Source organism: Hyperolius riggenbachi, chromosome 6 (assembly GCF_040937935.1).
Source record: "Hyperolius riggenbachi isolate aHypRig1 chromosome 6, aHypRig1.pri, whole genome shotgun sequence".
Classification (NCBI taxonomy): Eukaryota; Metazoa; Chordata; class Amphibia; order Anura; family Hyperoliidae; genus Hyperolius; species Hyperolius riggenbachi.
In genome coordinates, this window is record NC_090651.1 from 351,969,731 (window position 1) to 351,987,736 (window position 18,006).

An 18,006-nucleotide genomic window follows, 5' to 3' on the forward strand; every position below is an offset into this window, starting at 1 on the left:
AATAAATATATAAAGTGCCGGCACACTATGCAGTAATGCAGAAATAATTTTCTTACCTCGAAGCAGTACTTGGCTTGCTGAGTTGTGAAGATCTTGTATGGAATGACGCCGCACTGTGTGCTCATATACAGGGTGAAGTGACCGGTGTACCCCGGGTCTCTGGACAGCAGGTAGGCACCCATGCGGTCTTCTTTCAGCAGGGTGAGACTGGTGTCCCTGTCAGAGAGATCCAGTACTCACTTTAAGAAAAAAAACAAAAACAGCATATATCACTACACACCTGTTATATGGGCCTGGAGCCTGCAGTGGCAGTGGGATGGCACTAGAGGGCGAAGCAGCCATATCCATAATGTCAGGTGACAAAATCACCGCTACATGTGACTGCTCTGATGGTGGATCAAGTGTACATAACTGGCCATTATATACTGGGAAATTACATTCATGGGCAGCACGGTGGCGTAGTGGTTAGCTCTCTCGCCTTGCAGCGCTGGGTCCCTGGTTCGAATCCCAGCCAGGGCACTACCTGCAAAGAGTTTGTATGTTCTCTCCGTGTCTGCGTGGGTTTCCTCCGGGCACTCCGGTTTCCTCCCACATTCCAAAAACATACGGATAAGTTAATTGGCTCCCCCTAAAAAAATTGGCCCTAGACTACAGTACTTACACTACATAATATAGACATATGGCAATGGTAAGGATTAGATTGTGAGCTCCTTTGAGGGACAGTTAGTGACAAGACAATATATATCTATACACTGTACAGCGCTGCATAATATGTCGGCGCTATATAAATACTAAATAATAATAATAATAATAATAATAATGGGCACCTTAAAGAGAGTTTGAAGGGAAATTGAATACAAAAAAACTGATACCTAAGGAGAGGGAAGACTCTGGGTCCTGCCGACGTCTACCGTGTGGGTGATGTAACTCGAGGAGAGAGAAGGCCCTATAGGACCCAGAGCCTTCCCCCTCCTAAGGTAAGTATCTGTTACGTGTTTTACTTTTCCCTTCAGATTCACTTTAAATGAGTACTGTAAACCCTAAAAGAAAAAAAGTTGAACTTACCTGTGGTTGCTACCGGTCCCCCGCACCCCGCAGACGTCCTGTGCCTGCGCCGGGACAAAACGATCCTCCAGTCCCAGCCACCAGCTCACGTCCGCTTTTTGCGACTTTAATGTTGCAAACGACTGTGCCTGTGTGGCCCTGGCCGCGCGCGTCCTCGCTGCCACTGACGTCACCGGGAGCTTCCAGGCGTACGGCGCAGGAAACCCCAGCGGGAGCGAAGATGCGCACAGCCACACAGGTGCAGTAGTTTGCGATATTAAAGTCGCAAACAGCGGAAGTGAGCCGCGGCGGGGGACCGGAGGATCGTTTTGTCTCAGCGCCGGCACAGGACGTCTGAGGGGGACCGGTAGAAGCCCCAGGTAAGTTCAACTTTTACAGTTACAGTCCTCCTTTACGGGCTTGTTTTCACTAGAGGCGATTCACAGAGTATTCATGTGGTGTACTTGACGCCAATCGGCGTTAGGCAGTTGTAAGGTGGTTAAAGGATACCTTAGCCCTACCTGAAATTTCAAAACGATGCCCTGTGTGTGTGTGTGTGTGTGTGAGGGGGGGGGCACTTAGGCTTACTGCACCTCCCGTGGCCTGGTGTCTTGCACCGTTTGCCCGCTAAACCTTTTGTTGCCATGCGCAATATGTCCTATTAGGCTGCCTGTGTGGTGGAGCACGCATGCGCGGGGTAATGTCCTGATGCTGGCGTGAGCTGGTCCCCGCCAAGCGCGGTCACAGGCAGCCCATACTGTGCAGCACAGTATGTCTGGGTCAAAGGGCGCCTTCCACATCGACCAGGGAGCAGACAAAGGGAGGATTACCTGGCAAATGGAGCAAGACACAGTGCCACAGGAGGTGCAGTAAGCCTATGCCCACTCCCTCCCCCCCCCCCCCCCCCACACACACACACACCTTCATTTAGAAATTTCAGGTAGGGCTAAGGTATCCTTCAAAGGTTATTATGCTGTAGCTTATCTTATCTACAGAGCAAGTTCTGAGTTCAGGTCCGCTTTAAGGCCTGCCTGAATGAGTTGAAGGTGAGGGCGAGCCTGATGGGGGAGGGAGGGAGTCCCATAGAGTAGGAGCTGCCCTGGAGAAGTCCTGGAGCCTTGCAAGTGATGTGAGGGGTGGATATCTGTAGAGCGTTGGGAGGAGCAAAGAGAGGGAATGAGATTGGAGATGTGTGGAGGGGAGGTAAGGTGGATGGATCTGTATGCCAAGTAGAGAAGTTTATATGTAATGACATGTAACTCTGAGGGGCACAGGAAGTCAGTGAAGGGACTATTGAATAGGGGGAGCTGCAGAGGAGTGGCAGGAGTGAATGAGCCTGGCAGCTGCGTTGATCTTCACTGATAATAATGAAAACATATGAGATGCATAGAGCTCTGTTATGTAAACACACAGTGTTGGCTCAGAAACGCCTCTACCTGTCAATACCTGCGCAGAACCACACCGTATCCAGCAAGACCTCCGGCCTCTCCGACAGCTCAGTCAGGGCAGGGCTGCTCTTGTCTGAAAAACACAAATGGCATTGTGTGATCGGAACAGAACATTTCTCCATTCTATATAGCATGTGACTCTGGTGAGGGGCTCAGCTCAGGTCATGTGGGGGGCAGCTCTGGGCAGTGAGATGAAGCACTGCAGGTTTGGGGAACATCCAAAAATGGCTTAAGAGACCGCTAAACTAATAAACGGTCTTGACGTTTTATAAACCAGGTAAGGGCCGGGACCCACTACGGGCACTTTGGCATCGCTTGCAGTCACCCGTGATTGGCAAAGCGCTATGTCAGTGGTTTCACTAGCAGCATTGTGATCACAGAGCTTGCAGCATTTTGTGAGTGATTCTGAAGCGATCGCATCAGTGGCTACAGTAGCCAGATCGCAATTGCTCTGGGCGGCACTTCTGCGATTTAGCAAATCGTGTATGCTTTGCAATTCCACAAAGCACCTGTAGCAGGTCTCAGCCCTTAAAGATGTCTAGAGATAGCCATACATTCACAGAGTTCTGTTAAATCGATAGAAGATCCATTTTATTTTGTTGATCAGCATGAAATCGGTCAAAGCCCCACACACTGTAGCAAATCCGCATATAATGTTTTTGCCGATGGTCCGCATAAAAATCCCATTGCTGTGCGATTTGTGAGTTGCAATTTTCTGTGCATTTTAAAAGGGCACAGCAACTTCCTTCTTTCCACCTGCAAATCCCATGCGATTCCATGCAATGCTTCCTAATGGGAAATCAAAATTCATGCTTTTTTAAAAAGGTAAACCGAAGTGAGACGGATATGGAGGCTGACATGTTTATTTAAAGGGGAAATGAAGTAAGAGGTATACGGAGGCTGCCATGTTTATTTCCTTTTAATCAATATCAGTTGCCTGGCAGCCCTGCTGGTCTATTTCTCTGCAGTAGTATCTGAATAACACCAGAAACAAGCATGCAGCTAGTCTTGTCAGATCTGACTTTAAAGTCTGAAACCCCTGATCTGCTGCATGCTTGTTCAGGGGCTATGGCTAATAGTATTAGAGGCAGAGGATCAGCTGGGCTGCCAGGCAACTGGTATTGCTTATAAGGAAATAAACATGGCAGCCTCCATATCCCTCTCTCTTCCGTTCCCCTTTAAATAATGCACATTGCCTGGCTGTCCTGCTGATCCTCTGCCTCTAATACTTAAAGTATAGGGCCTGAATAAGCATGCAGCAGATCAGATGTTTATGACAAATCTGACAAGATTACCTGCATGCTTGTTTCAGGTGTGTGATTTAGACCCCACAGAAAGATCAGCAGGACTGCCGGGCAACTGGTATTGTTTAAAAGGAAATAAATATGGCAGCTTCCATAGGCCTTGCACCTCGAGTTCCAGAGCAAAGGACCTTCTTGGCTTGATAATCAACAAGCTTATGCTGCGAAACGCGTTGTCATACAGGTTCACAATAACGTTACCGAGGTGACATGTGACATGATGAGCTAGACATGTATGTACAGTGCCAAGCACACAAATAACTATGCTATGTTCCTTTTTTTCTTTCTCTGCCTGAAAGAGTTAAATATCAGGTATGTAAGTGGCAGACTCAGACAGGAAGTGACTACAGTGTGACCCTCTCTGATAAGAAATTACTATAAAACACTTTCCTAGCAGAAAATGGCTTCTGAGAGCAGGAAAGAGATAAAAAGGGTAAATAGTTCATAGATGTTAGCTCTGGCATACTTCAATAAATGTGTCATTGAGCAAAAAACAATAAACCAGTTAAAACTTAAAAGTAGATTTAAACATAAAATAAAACTGTGGAATATCTTAAAAAGTCATTTTTAAGAGAAGGAAGATGGAGACAATCGTTTATTTCATTAGTTTATTTTCACTTCGGGTGTCCTTTACGGTAAGATCCTTTTACTAACAATACTTTTTATAGTCTGTACAGATTATATATACTCCATCCTACCATCTCCTCAGTATTACTAAGTCACTCCTAGATAGGGGAACTCATTTTACATGAAAACCATTTCCAAAGAGTTTATTTTTCTTGGAGCTGCGACCGCCATACCACATCCACAAGGCCGAGTGGGGAGGGGACTATACCCCATGCTTCTATGAGTGATTGCCTCTCTTGCAACCAAGCCTTGTGAGTATTAGAGCAGGTTCATCTACCAGGCAACCTAGGCAGGTGCCTGGGGCGTCATGGGTGTCAAGGGGCCCAACTCTCACATTCTTTGACCTCTCTCCTCTTCAGCTTAGAAATAGGACAACAAATCTACTACCTTACCTAGGGCCTCTTTATATCTTAATTCATCTCTGGTGGAGTATAACCTTTTCCTGATGACTTGTTCGGTAAGCCAATGATAATACACCAGATCGGGCTCCCTGTGTCGCTGCGTTTCTTCTCCACAAGTCCCTTCGTACTTCGTGGCTGGATAGTGTACTGGTTAAGGGCTCTGCCTCTGATATAGGAGACCTGGATTCATATCTTGGCTCTTCCTGTTTAGTAAGCCAGTGCTTATTCAGTAAGGAGCCCTTACTCCCTAACACTGCTACTGCCTATAGAGCGCCCCCTACTGGCTGCAGCTCTGGTGCTTGGAGTCCACCAGGAGGAAAGCGCAATATAAATGTTCTTTTTTTTTGTTCTTACTGACCTGTCACAGGATGTGTGGGCGTGGCCTCCAGCCTGCTCATCTCCTGAAGCTGTGACGCGGAGGCGGGGCAGCGGTATGCTCCACAGCGAATGACTTTGCTGCGTATGGCTTTCTTGCGGACGAGCGTTGGCGAGCAGTACGGATGTTCTATGGAGGAGCTTCTGGAGATATTGCCGCCATCCAACATGTCGTCCTGACAAAGAACAAGAGCAGAGTGATCTGTCACATGATACAAGGCAAACACTCCAACCCACGGCTATTATTATTATTTATTTATTTATTTATAAAGCGCCAACGTATTCCGTGGCGCTGTAAGAAAACAAACAAGGGATACATAATGATACAGACAATGATATACATCAAATATGAACACTGATACACAATACAGCACTGCTGATTACAATAGCGAATTTAACATGATAACTAAAATGTATAAATGTCTGAGGCCTGGAACCCACTGAAAACCGCAAACGCAAAACGCAACCGCTAGCGTTTTGTCTGAGCGGTTTGCAAGCGGATTCATGCGCGTTTTGGGTTGTGTTTTGCAACATTGTATTTTTTTCCTTAGCGGGTGCCTAGCGTTTTGCGTTTTTATCCTGATTGGTCCTGTGAATTATTTTACATTTTGTTACAGTGTGCTGAACCGCAAAACGCTAGCAAAACCGCTCAGTTTAGGTTTTGCTGAGCGTTTCCGCTAGCGGTTCAATACTTTATATTGAAGCGCTAACGCTCCCAAAATGCTGCATGTCCTGCGTTTGCGTTTCTGAGAAACGCAAACGCTCCTGTGGAAGTTGCCCCATCCATTAACATTAGCCCAGCGTTTTGGCAAACTGCTAGCGTATCGCAGTGCTGCCAAAACGCTGCCAAAAGCGCTCCTGTGGGTTCCAGCCCTCACAGTGTGCAAGCAATTAAATTAATAACATACAATGACACAAAAGGGTGAGAGCCCTGCCCTTGCCAGCTTACAATCTAAAGGAATGGGGTGAAAACAAGAGGTGGGGGAAGTATACAGTATATATACAGGCAGTGCGTAATTAGGTTATTTAGTGGGTGCATGGCCTAAGCTAGAGAATATGCTTGTCGGAAAAGGTGGGTTTTGAGAGAGCGTTTAAAGATTTCAAAGGTTGTGGCGGATGTGCTGTGGAAGGGCATTCCAGAGGAGGGGTGAGGCACTTGAGAAGTCTTGTACATGTGAATGTGAGGAGGTAATTGGCTACAAATCAGATATCTGTATAATGTAGTACAACCAGGAGGGTTATGATTTCTACACACAGTGTACATTGGCTTCAATTCACTAAGACACGTTCGGTGAGAAATAAAGGGTCGGTAAAATATTGCAATGGGTATTTTAAACCTTGTTTCCAAATTCACTGAGATTTTCACACATATTATTATTATTTATATAGCACCGACATATTATGCAGCGCTGTACAGAGTATATTGTGTGGTCACTAGTTGTCCCTCAGAGGGATTCACAATCTAATCCCTGCTATACTCACATGTCTATGTATACTGTAGTGCATGTATCTTAGTCTAGAGCCATTTTTAGGGGGAAGCCAATTAACTTATCTGTATGTTTTGGGGATGTGGGAGGAAACCAGAGAGCCCGGAGGAAACCAACGCAGACACTGGGAGAACATACAAACTCCTTGCAGATGTTGACCAGGCTGGGATTGAAACCAGGGACCCAGCGCTGCAAGGCGAGAGCACTAACCACTACGCCACCGTGCTGCCCAAAATACGGTATTTCGTTTGGTAGTTGGTGGACTTTTGCAGTGCAGGGAGAATGGATGAAAGATGTGATACTTTGATACATGATTGTTTATTATTATGATCGAGTATGGACAAGTAAAGTGCAAGTCCACGCTGCATGAAATTAACATCAAATTACATTTGTATCGGCTCAAAACCATTAGCATCTTATTAACCATTTTTAATTATACTTATGTAAATTAATTAATGTTGTGAAATTAAGGAAATATGTTTTTATTATTGAACTTATTTTCCTGAATAGTGTGATTAGTTTTCCCCTTTTCTCTGCTCGGTTTCCTCCCTTCTATCATTGTTAGTTACCGAGAGCTCCAAGCTGGAGATATCGAGCATCTCACTTGTGTTACCACATGTTCTAAACTCTGTGCATTGTCATTTATTGAGGTATGCTTATTGCATTGAAGCCAATGCGTGAGGTACTCACTTGGCTGCCGTTGGTGACCTCCTCCTCCCCGTTCATTGGAATTCTCCTGAATGACACCAGAGCGTTGACGTTTGGAGTGACCTCTTCTGGGTCCAGCGGTTCCCTCACCACCCCGCCAGCGAATCCCTTCCGCTGGGCCTTGGCGGGCGCGGAGGCCTTTGTGTCGCGTGCTTCTGGGTGCGACGCCAAGTACTGGAGCTGAAAGCATCGGCACAGCAGCAGGTTCAGCACCTGAGCCTATCAGGACGAGAAGAGAGAATGACAGCCATTGATGGTCAGTGTGTCCCGCAGAACCTTATGGGATGGTTTATAGCATGAGCAGTTTGAACTTCTGCAACTGGCTGGTCATGGCCATGTGACCATCTCTCACTTTTGCTTCCTATGGAGGCTGGTCATGACCATGTGACCATCTCTCACTTTTGCTCCCTATGGAGGCTGGTCATGACCATGTGACCATCTCTCACTTTTGCTCCCTATGGAGGCTGGTCATGACCATGTGACAATCTCTCATTTTTACTCCTTATGGAGGCTGGTCATGACCATGTGACCTTCTCTCACTTTTGCTCCTTATGGATGCTGGTCATGACCATGTGACCATCTCTCACTTTTGCTCCCTATGGAGGCTGGTCATGACCATGTGACCATCTCTCACTTTTGCTCCCTATGGAGGCTACGTCAAGATGTACAGAGGCGCCGAAAGAGTAAAAATGGCTAAAACGTTAAAATGTTTTGGTCGCGGTGGTGGACCGGCCGACCATCAACGGACAACAAGGCTGTTGTTTTTCAATACATATATACAAAATTTATTTAGAAAGCTCCCAGCAAATAGTCGCAACGCGTTTCACGGGCATCAACCCGCTTCCTCAGGCAATAGGGGGTAGGAGCAACAACACAGCGTCAAGTCTGAATGAAGCTTGGCACCTCTGTGAGGTGTTTACAGAGGTGCCAAGCTTCATTCAGACTTGACGCTGTGTTGTTGCTCCTACCCCCTATTGCCTGAGGAAGCGGGTTGATGCCCGTGAAACGCGTTGCGACTATTTGCTGGGAGCTTTCTAAATAAATTTTGTATATATGTATTGAAAAACAACAGCCTTGTTGTCCGTTGATGGTCGGCCGGTCCACCACCGCGACCAAAACATTTTAACGTTTTAGCCATTTTTACTCTTTCGGCGCCTCTGTACATCTTGACGTATCCAGAAGTCCACCCTTGGTGGAAGGGTGACCTGCCCTACTATTCTTCTATCCACAGAGAGCGACGTTTTACTCCTGAGTGGGGACAGGCTTGTTCTCCCCACCTGCGTTTTCAGTGGTTGCGCTTGGGGCAACCCTGACTTGTGAGTATATTACTTACTTTCATTATTCCCATCCCCCACTAATACATACTACACTATATTGGGCTCTCGGTCTTCTATCTTTCCCTATGGAGGCTGGTCATGACCATGTGACCTTCTCTCACTTTTGCTCCCTATGGAGGCTGGTCATGACCATGTGACCTTCTCTCACTTTTGCTCCCTATGGAGGCTGGTCATGACCATGTGACCTTCTCTCACTTTTGCTCCCTATGGAGGCTGGTCATGACCATGTGACCTTCTCTCACTTTTGCTCCCTATGGAGGCTGGTCATGACCATGTGACCTTCTCTCACTTTTGCTCCCTATGGAGGCTGGTCATGACCCGTTTATGGCTAGCTTAACCAGATTATTAAAATAAGAACATAAGATTGTACCAGAAACATACCATTTGGCCTACATGCTGAACTGATTGTGACTACATAGTCCATCAACCAAGATGTGTGTGATTCAGACACTACTGCAGCCAAATAGATCCATAGGTCTCACTCCTCAGCTTCCTTTTAGGCCTCCTCCAGTGTTTCAGCTACAGGCATACAGTTCCTCCACTGCAACTAAATATTTGGTATATTGATTTGTATGTGTATATATATATACATATATATATACATATATATATATATATATACATATATACATATATATATATATATATATATATATATATATATATATATATATATATATATATATATATATAATTTTTTTTTTTTTTTTTTAATTTGACTGAAACAAATGTTTCCTGATACTCTATTACCTGGGAGTGAAGCGCTCTCCACTACAACCTGTATTCTGTAGAAATTGTCAGTCTCCCCGAAAAGTCCTCTAATGTGACCCAAGCTGCTATGGTATATGTTACAGCAGCCAAGAGCCAGAGAGGCTGCAGAGTGGTACCTCCTTAATGCACACTGGAAGGGAGAGGGATATGGAGGCTGCCATATTTATTACCTTTTAAACAATGCACATTGCCTGACTGTCCTGATGATTCTCTGCCTTTAATACTTCCAGCCATAGCCCCTGAACAAGCATGCAGATCAGGTGTTTCTGACTGAAGTGTGACTGGTTTAGTTGCATGCTTGTTTCAGGTCTGTGCTTCAGACACTACTGCAGCCAAAGAGATCAGCAGGACTGCCAGGCAACTGGTATTGTATAAAAGGAAATAAATATGGCAGTCTCCATATCCCTCTCACTTCAGGTCTCCTTTAAAAAAAAAAAAATCACACCCACGTATCCTAGCTGTATGGTAATATATGCGATGCAGTTTCAAGAACATTTCTACATAATTCACCGTATTTCAACTTGCCTCGCTGGCCTGGCTGCCCACAAATAGGTGGCAGAAGAGTTGATTGGCTGCTCCCCGTGGATTGCGGGACACGAAGGCGAACTGGTGGTCTTCAGGCCTGCATGTGGTATACTGGATCCGCCTGAGAGCGTGGGCCATCAGCAGCATCTGCATGGAGGAGGATGGGAAGGGCGACAGCGATGTGCGTCAGTAAAGGGGAATAGACAGGCCCTCTTTATTATTATATACATGTGAAAGTGAACAGCTCTACTGTACACAAGCGAGCTCAGCACCTTGTGCTCATGTTTTTATGTCATTGGGCTGGTGCACACCAGAGTGTTTCATTTTCCCCCTAAACGCAAACTCTGGGGCTGCAGCATTTTTTAGATTTCTGAGCTGTGTCTGCCTCAGTGTTAAAGTATAGGAAAGTGGAAAACCGCTCTGAAAAACGCTAGATCAGAGCTGTTTTCCAGGCGTTTTTTTGCGGATCTGGGTTTGTGGTGTGCACTGGTCCATTGTCATGGTACTGTCAGGCGGGCATTCATGCAAATATTAATGATTTTATCAGGCAATCCAAAAGGTGTAAAAGTCACTGTGCCAATTAGGGATGCTCATTTGAAATGCCTGGAAATTACATTTCCGATCGGAAATCAGAAATACCGCATTACCACAACTCTGTAATTTTCGCCCCAGTCACAGAACCCGGAAGCACAGGACCAATCAGAGAAAGCAGAGTCAACTCAGAAGTATTTGACCAGTCAGAGAATGCCCCAAAAAAATTACAAAAAAGACTCACTGGAAAGTGGAAATCCGCGGAGTCAGTAATTGCCATTGGTGGAAATCCGAATTTCCCTGGAATCTGAAATCGGCACTTCCGACCATCCCTAGTGCCAATAAATTACACTCTGTGTGCACATGCACAAGAATTTGCATTCCAAAAAGCCCCGACTCTCGCGTATTTAAAGGACATCTGACATGTTGGTGTTAGCGGTGCAGTGCGCATGCGCAGACACCGTTGTACTTTACTCTCCAGCCAGCACCGATGGTGGCCAGTTGCAGGCTGCTGCACCTGTGCGGCCCTGAGCACCCTAATCGCGCTCCCATTCTCTATTGCACATGCACAGTAGCAATTTTTCCATACTGCGCATGCGCATAACGCTGCCGTGCACGGGCGTATGATGAGGAGGAACGTGGCTGCCACGGGATCTCTGCTGCTGGCTGGAGGGTCGCGGAAGGGCGGCGTGGGCACAGGATGACTACAAGGGGCTGCAACAAGCCCCAGGTAAGTTAAGCTACTTTTTTTAAGATTTACTTTAAACAATCCCAGTGGCCTGGCAGTCCCGCTGATCTTCTGGCATCAATAGTATCTGGATCCGACACCTGAAACAAGCATGCAGCTAAATCGCCGCTCGGAGACTGTTAGACTGCGAAAGCGCTGTCTAATATACATATACAGCGTTGCGATCTAAGGCAGCAATGTACTGGGGACAGCCGTGCGGCTGGTAGACCTGACAGTGATCGGCTGTCATAGCTGAAGCCTATTACAGCCGATCACGCTGATTGGCTAGCGGGAGGGGGGGGGCGAGAGTAAAAAAAATTAAAAAAAAATAAGCAGATTTATTTAAAAAAATAACATAAATATTTATTTTTAAAAAATAAACACGGGGGGGGGGGGGGGGGGGGTTGTTTGTGTGTGTGTGTGTGTGTGACTACATCTGAGGCTGGAACCACACTTGTTAAAAAGCACTAGTTTGTTTGCAAGTCCTCTTTTTTTTTTGTCCACAATACGCATGCGTTAAAAAAAGAAAAAAAGAATTCCCCACCGCATAAAATCGCTAGCCGCATACAATTCCCATACACTGATAGCAGGTGCCAGCAGTCTTTAATGACTGATGCGCACGATCGCCTGCGTAAAACCGCTAGCAGAACTGAAGATAGATTTATAACAAACAGTTTCACTTACAGAGGCAGAGAACAGAGGATCGTGGAGGACCGGCGCGGGACAGGACGGCTGCACGGGGCTGGCAGAAGCCCCAGGTAAGTGAAACAGTTTGTTTTAAACCTATCTTCAGTTCTGCTTTAAAGAGGAACTGCAGTGAAAATGACATTGCAAAATTTCTTATCTTTTACAATATTCATTTACAGCTTATTTAGTTTGCCCACCATAAAATCTTTCCTCACCCAGATTTACATTCTAAAATGTATCCCTTGTGGTGACATATTTAGTTCTGCCAGGTGATCTGCACGGAATGTTTGTTACTGAGAGTTCTATGCACAGAGGGAGATACTGCTTGCTTGGCGGTTGGAAAAAGCAGTTATTTCCCACAATGTAAAAATGTTCACAGACTGCAAACTGTCAGGACCATGGTCGTGGCATCACACTGTGGGAGGGGTTACACCACAATATCAGCCATACAGACCCCCCTGATGACCTATTTGAGAAAAGGTAAAGATTTCTTGTGGGAAAGGGGGTATCCACTGCTGATTAGAATGAAGTTCAATTCTTGGTTAAAGAGAAACCGTGACCAAGAACTGAACTTCATCCCAATCAGTAGCTGATACCCACTTTTACATGAGAAATCTATTCCTTTTCTCAAACAGTTCATCAGGGGGCTCTGTATGGCTGATATTGTGGTGAAACCCCTCCCACAGTGTGATGTCAGGACCATGGTTCTGACGTCACACTGTGAGAGCCTTGTTGCATTGTGGGAAATAACAGCTGTTTATAGCTGTTTCCAACTGCTAAAACAGCAAGCAGCATCTCCTTCCACTGACATCACCTGCCAGCAGTAAAAATGTCACCATGTGATAAGTGTGAGAATGTAAATCAGGGAGAGGAAAGATTTTACAATGGGCAAACACTGACTAAATTATTTATACATAATTATTGTAAAAATGAAGCACTTTTTTTATTACATTATTTTAACTGGAGTTTCTCTTTAAGGTCTCTCTTTGACTCCCTAATTCCTTTTGCCAACCCAGCCTGTACTCGACCTCTTCCCTGGATATTGACTTTGCCTGATTGCAGCCAGAGGAATCCACATTATAAAGCCATGATTCCCACAGCGTCTGGGAAATGCAGAACATTTTTTTACAGGCTTGCTCTTTTCAAAACCTTATATAAATCAGTTATACAATATTTAACAAAAAAAACATTATGATGACAGTTGAAAAATAAAGAAAAATCATAAAGCAAAAATCATAAAAAATAATTCATAATAATTCAGTGTTTGAGTGTCCTCTGCAGCGGAAGGCATTACCTCTCCTTCAGCATCGTACATCTTCACTCCCTGCAGGCAGAACTTCAGGATCACAGCTCTCCGGCGGGGGCAGTCCTGTGCAGAGAAACAAATTAAGCCACGCCCCTTAAGGAAACTTGAAATGAAATTCCTAAATAAGTCTCTCCTAAATACCTTTATTCCTAGACTCGGCCCTGTTTTACAAGGAACTTATTGTAAAAATTAACTATCTAACAGCCACACAGAGGAAGAGCGAATGGGCACCAGAAGCTGAATGTTGCTCCGCCCATTCCTGCCCTAACAGTGATGCAACTTCCTGTCCAGACACCCTGAGATATAATGAAGGCGGGTCGCATGAAGATTTCCACAATGGGCTCCTGGTAAAGGCTGCATTTAGGAATAAAGGTAACGGGATTCAAGAGAGCTGTTAAATGTAGGGATTTAAAGCAAACAAAAAAAGGGCGTCCACATATTTGGGTGCCCAGAAAAGCCAATAGTGAACTATGGGTACATTTTACAGATATTTTATTACAGCTAAACCTACTGATGTCTAACCATAACCCCCCAATGGCTAACCTTAATTTCCCCCAGCTAACCTTAACCGCCTCTGCCACCAAAGCCACCCAATGAATTATGGTTAAGAAGAGGAAATTTGGGCGCCACTCACAATGCAAAATACGGCTACAAATAGCAGGTGCTTTGCTTACTTTTAATAGTATTTTGCATTGTGGGTGGCCCCAACCCCCAATATTTATCAGGCTATTTCCCCTCATTAATGATAATTCTATGGGTGCTTATGGCAGCACTCGAAAATGTATGTGTTTGCGGCGGGGACAATTCAGGTTACTCGTTCCTGCTTCCGGGGTGGGAGTTTGAGACTTATCTATTTTATCTGTTTCTCAGATCCTGTTACAGTCCGCCATCCTGGTACAGGGTATTTCTGCCTCTTCTGGCTTCACTCCCTGCTTGTGGATGACTGTAAACAGACTAGTAAGGACTCTGCATGTCCTGCAGAACCAAGCTGCACATGCATGTATTTTTTACCTCTGTGCATGAGCGCCATGTTCTACTGGTCATGCTTGGACTTTGCCTTGTGAATGCCCAGTCTGGATGCATTTGCCCTTGTCTGGGAGCATGACCAGACTCCTCGCTGAGTCAAATAGGTATACAGGGACCTTGCACTGGAGTGCCAGGCTGTAGAAAGATCTGTGAAGCCTCTGGACCCCCTACTGAGGTAAGTATCTAACTTTTCTTCCCCCTCTCGCTTCAGGATTTCTTTAAAAAGTTGTATTTGTATCAGCTGTGACGGTCAAGAGGTACTACCTCTGACTATGAAGCATGAGGTCATGAGTTTGACTCCCAGGGCAGGAAAAAAAAGTTGCATTTGTAATTACCATTAACCCAGATTCCAGATCATCAATAATGCATTTATAATCTGTCATCAATCTTACTCCCCCAAAGGGATCTAATATTTAGCGCTTAACTGACCTTGAGGAATCGCATCTGTTCTTCTATAATCCAAACCCTCCGCCTGGAGTCTGTTTCCTTCACCGGGAATGATCCAACATACTGGGTGAGAGAGAGACAAGAGGGAGGGGGTGTCAGCCACTACCATTCTGACATGAGCACCAGAGGTATGCCACAAGCACAGAGACAGACGAGACAGTCAAAAAAGGAAATTTGGGTGCGCATGTGCCGCCATAGGCTGTGGCGGCGCTCAGACAGTAATTTAAGTGCCGTCAAAAGACAGAGCCCAAATTACTATAAAAACAGTGTAATTCGTGCAATAGCTAGCAGACGAATTCCGTCTTACCCCGAGTCCATTGCAGCCTGAAGGGGGAATAGTAATGAATGCCACTGGCAATTTTTCAAGAGCAGGGTCATTTTTCGGCTTTGCCCTGTACCCAAATGTCCTGGCACCCAAATTACACTAATTACATATATTCCTAACCACCCCTTTGTGAGCAGGATTTTCTGTTTATTTCTGTGGGGAATACACTGGGGGAGCACTATTACAATTACGCTTGTAATGTAAAGGTGCGTACACACATGCGACTATAGTCGTTTGTAACGATCGTTCCCCGATCTTTACCAACGACGATCGTTACAAAAAACGAACCACCGACTATTAAGGCAAACGACGAACGAGCCAAATCGCTACAAAAGAAAGTTCTGTCTCGGCGGATTTTAACCAACGACGATCGTTTGCAAAAGTAGTACATCGTTGGAAACGGTCGTTCGTACTAGGCTTGACATGCGCATTTCACTATTTCTCCATGGAACTTCTCATTTTTATGCGCAGGCGCAATAGTTGCTTTCTGTGATGTAACGTTCGTTCTAACGATCAGATCGTTACACACATTTTAAAACTATCTTTACTTAGGTCGTTCTTTCATCAATTAAAAGTTCGTTCGTCGTTCTTAACGAACGATCGTTGTCGCATGTGTGTACGTAGCATAAGGCTATGCTGGTGCCAGAGGCGTCACTAGGGTTGGTGTCACCCAGTGTGGTAACTCATGGTGTCCCTTCTCCCTTACCACTTGAACCTTAACAGGCTAAACAAAACCAATAATACTTTTTTTTTAAGTATTGTTATTTGTTACTGATATTTGTTGATTATGGGGTGGGGAAGGGCTTACACTGAATCCAAGAACTATAGGGGGAGAGAGAAGTTAGGGTTAGGGATTGTTTTACTGGCCACACTTATGGGGCAGTACCACCCTGGACCCATTTCCATTAGGGGGGAGGGAGGCGTTAGGGATCGTTAAACTGGCCACAGTTTGCTATAGAGGAAGGGTAGGTGGGGCCATGCTTGCTATGGGGGGGTGATGGGTCAGTACCACACTGGACACATGCTTGCCCTCCAGTGTAAGTAGTCAGAGTATAGGTAGTTAGACTTACCCCCATCATGGATAGCCAAAGGGGCCCCCAGTATAGGTAGACAGATGCACCCCACAATGTAGGCATTAAATAAGGGAAAGGGGGAATGGGAATATATCAGAGAGGTCACAGCAGGACTGCACAATATGATGTATGTGCAGACAGTGGCTATGCTGTAAAGCTGTGTCAAATGAAATTCAGCTAGAAATAGGGACACTCATAGGGCTTGACTCACAAAAGAGTGCTAATTGTTAGCACGGGCATTTTCGCGTGAATTTTTGCGTACAATCGCGTTTTCGCATGCAAACGCGAATTTGCGCGTGAAATCATTATCGGTTTTGTGCACAAACGTGAATTTTCACGCGCAAACGATAACGATTTAGCGCAAAAATCCGTGTTTGAGGGTGAAACCGGTTAATTGCGCACGAAAATTCGCGATTTGTGCGAAAAGGGGAAAATTTGCGCGAAAACGCCCGTGCTAACAAGCCCATAAAGTCCATCCAATTAGATAATTGTGAAGGAGATTCCCAAACTGCTCGACTCCACCAATCATAAGTCACAAGATAGCAGCATAAGGAGTAGTTGAGCACACAACACGAAACCCCACAGTGTAGGCAGCGAGAGGGGCACCCCTGGTGTAGGTAGCCTGAAGTAGCCCTCCATTTGGCCCTGTCTCTATGACTACAGCGTCCTCTCTCGTGACGCACGTGATGAGAGAGGCCCTGTAGTCATGGATATGAGAAGGCTAGAAGTAAGGTAGATCATCCGTTGAGAGGTGAACCACTGCTCCCTAGCACTCCGCTGGCTACTGTACGTTTTAGGAAACCTGTTTCAGACCCCCTTAGTGGCAGCCAGCCAAAAAGACCTTTCCCCCCCCCCCCATGGCTGCGGGCACCATAGCAACCACTATAGCTGCTATGGTGATCCCTATGCCACTGTATATCTGTGCACACAATCTCAATTGAACAGTAATCACCTGAACATATCTCCCAGGATAGACGTATTCAAGAACCATCATTGGTTGATGTTGGCCTGTTTATCAATTACCGATTGTCTGAAGACTAGGTATGGATCGTTTGCTTCTACTGACGTTTATCCAGTGTGTGTTTGTGGCCGAAGCAAATTAATTCTTCCTTTCTTTATCGATAATAATAATAATATAATAATGATACTGATGAGCCATTAAATAAACCCAGTTTCTTTCATGTTACAACTATATCATGTCAGCTCACCCACAAAAGACAGATTAAACAATTATATCGATTGAACAGATAAATGTGTGGCAAGCTTCGGCCTAGTAGCTTGGCTCAGAAGCTAAGTCACATGACTCATACTGAATGGTGGGCAGGTCTGCAGCATTTTTCTCTGAAAACCCAGTGTTGTGATGGTATTACACCTGTCAGCGTCCCAGAATGGATGGGTGGATACTCTGTCACGTTCTGCCGGTAGCGATGACTGTACACCACTCGCTGTGACATTACGGCCCATCCTCCAGCAATGAAACAACCTGGCTTCACTGCCACAACACCAGCCCTTCCTCCTTCAGGTTCAGTGTGGGAAAGTGGAAAGAATAAGGCCCGGTTCAGATTAGCAGTGAGTGGAACAGAAGCAGAACGTATACTGTACAAACAGACCGTTATGCAAACTGATCCAATGTTAAACCAATGGATCCATTCCCATCCATCCGCTTGTACGGATCCATCGTCCGTTCCGCTGAAAGAGACTCTGTAACAAAATTTTGAGCATTATTTCTTCTATCCTATAAGTTCCTATACCTGTTCTAATGTGCTCTGTTTTACTGCAGCCTTTTCTAGTTGCACAGTGGCTGCATTATCTCTGCTATATGATCTAATCTTCTCTCCTCTGTCGGCTCTGTCTGACTGA

General features: G+C 45.4%; 1 protein-coding gene and 1 long non-coding RNA gene across 3 annotated transcripts in view; one reads left to right on the forward strand and one right to left on the reverse strand.

The window, feature by feature from the left end:
- LOC137521860 (uncharacterized) overlaps positions 1–18,006 on the forward strand; it is a 128,707-nt gene that overhangs the window by 102,154 nt on the left and 8,547 nt on the right. The window lies entirely within an intron of this gene.
- The window catches only part of SH2D5 (SH2 domain containing 5), a 47,084-nt gene that overhangs the window by 4,409 nt on the left and 24,669 nt on the right, over positions 1–18,006 (reverse strand). For both annotated transcript variants that reach the window (XM_068241685.1, XM_068241684.1), the window contains exons 3-9: positions 14,731–14,811; positions 13,264–13,338; positions 10,025–10,171; positions 7,374–7,610; positions 5,180–5,372; positions 2,481–2,565; positions 57–216 (exon numbers count right to left, since the gene is read on the reverse strand). In XM_068241685.1, coding sequence (XP_068097786.1) covers positions 57–216; positions 2,481–2,565; positions 5,180–5,372; positions 7,374–7,610; positions 10,025–10,171; positions 13,264–13,338; positions 14,731–14,811 — 978 coding nt within the window. The remainder of the gene's footprint in view (positions 1–56; positions 217–2,480; positions 2,566–5,179; positions 5,373–7,373; positions 7,611–10,024; positions 10,172–13,263; positions 13,339–14,730; positions 14,812–18,006) is intronic.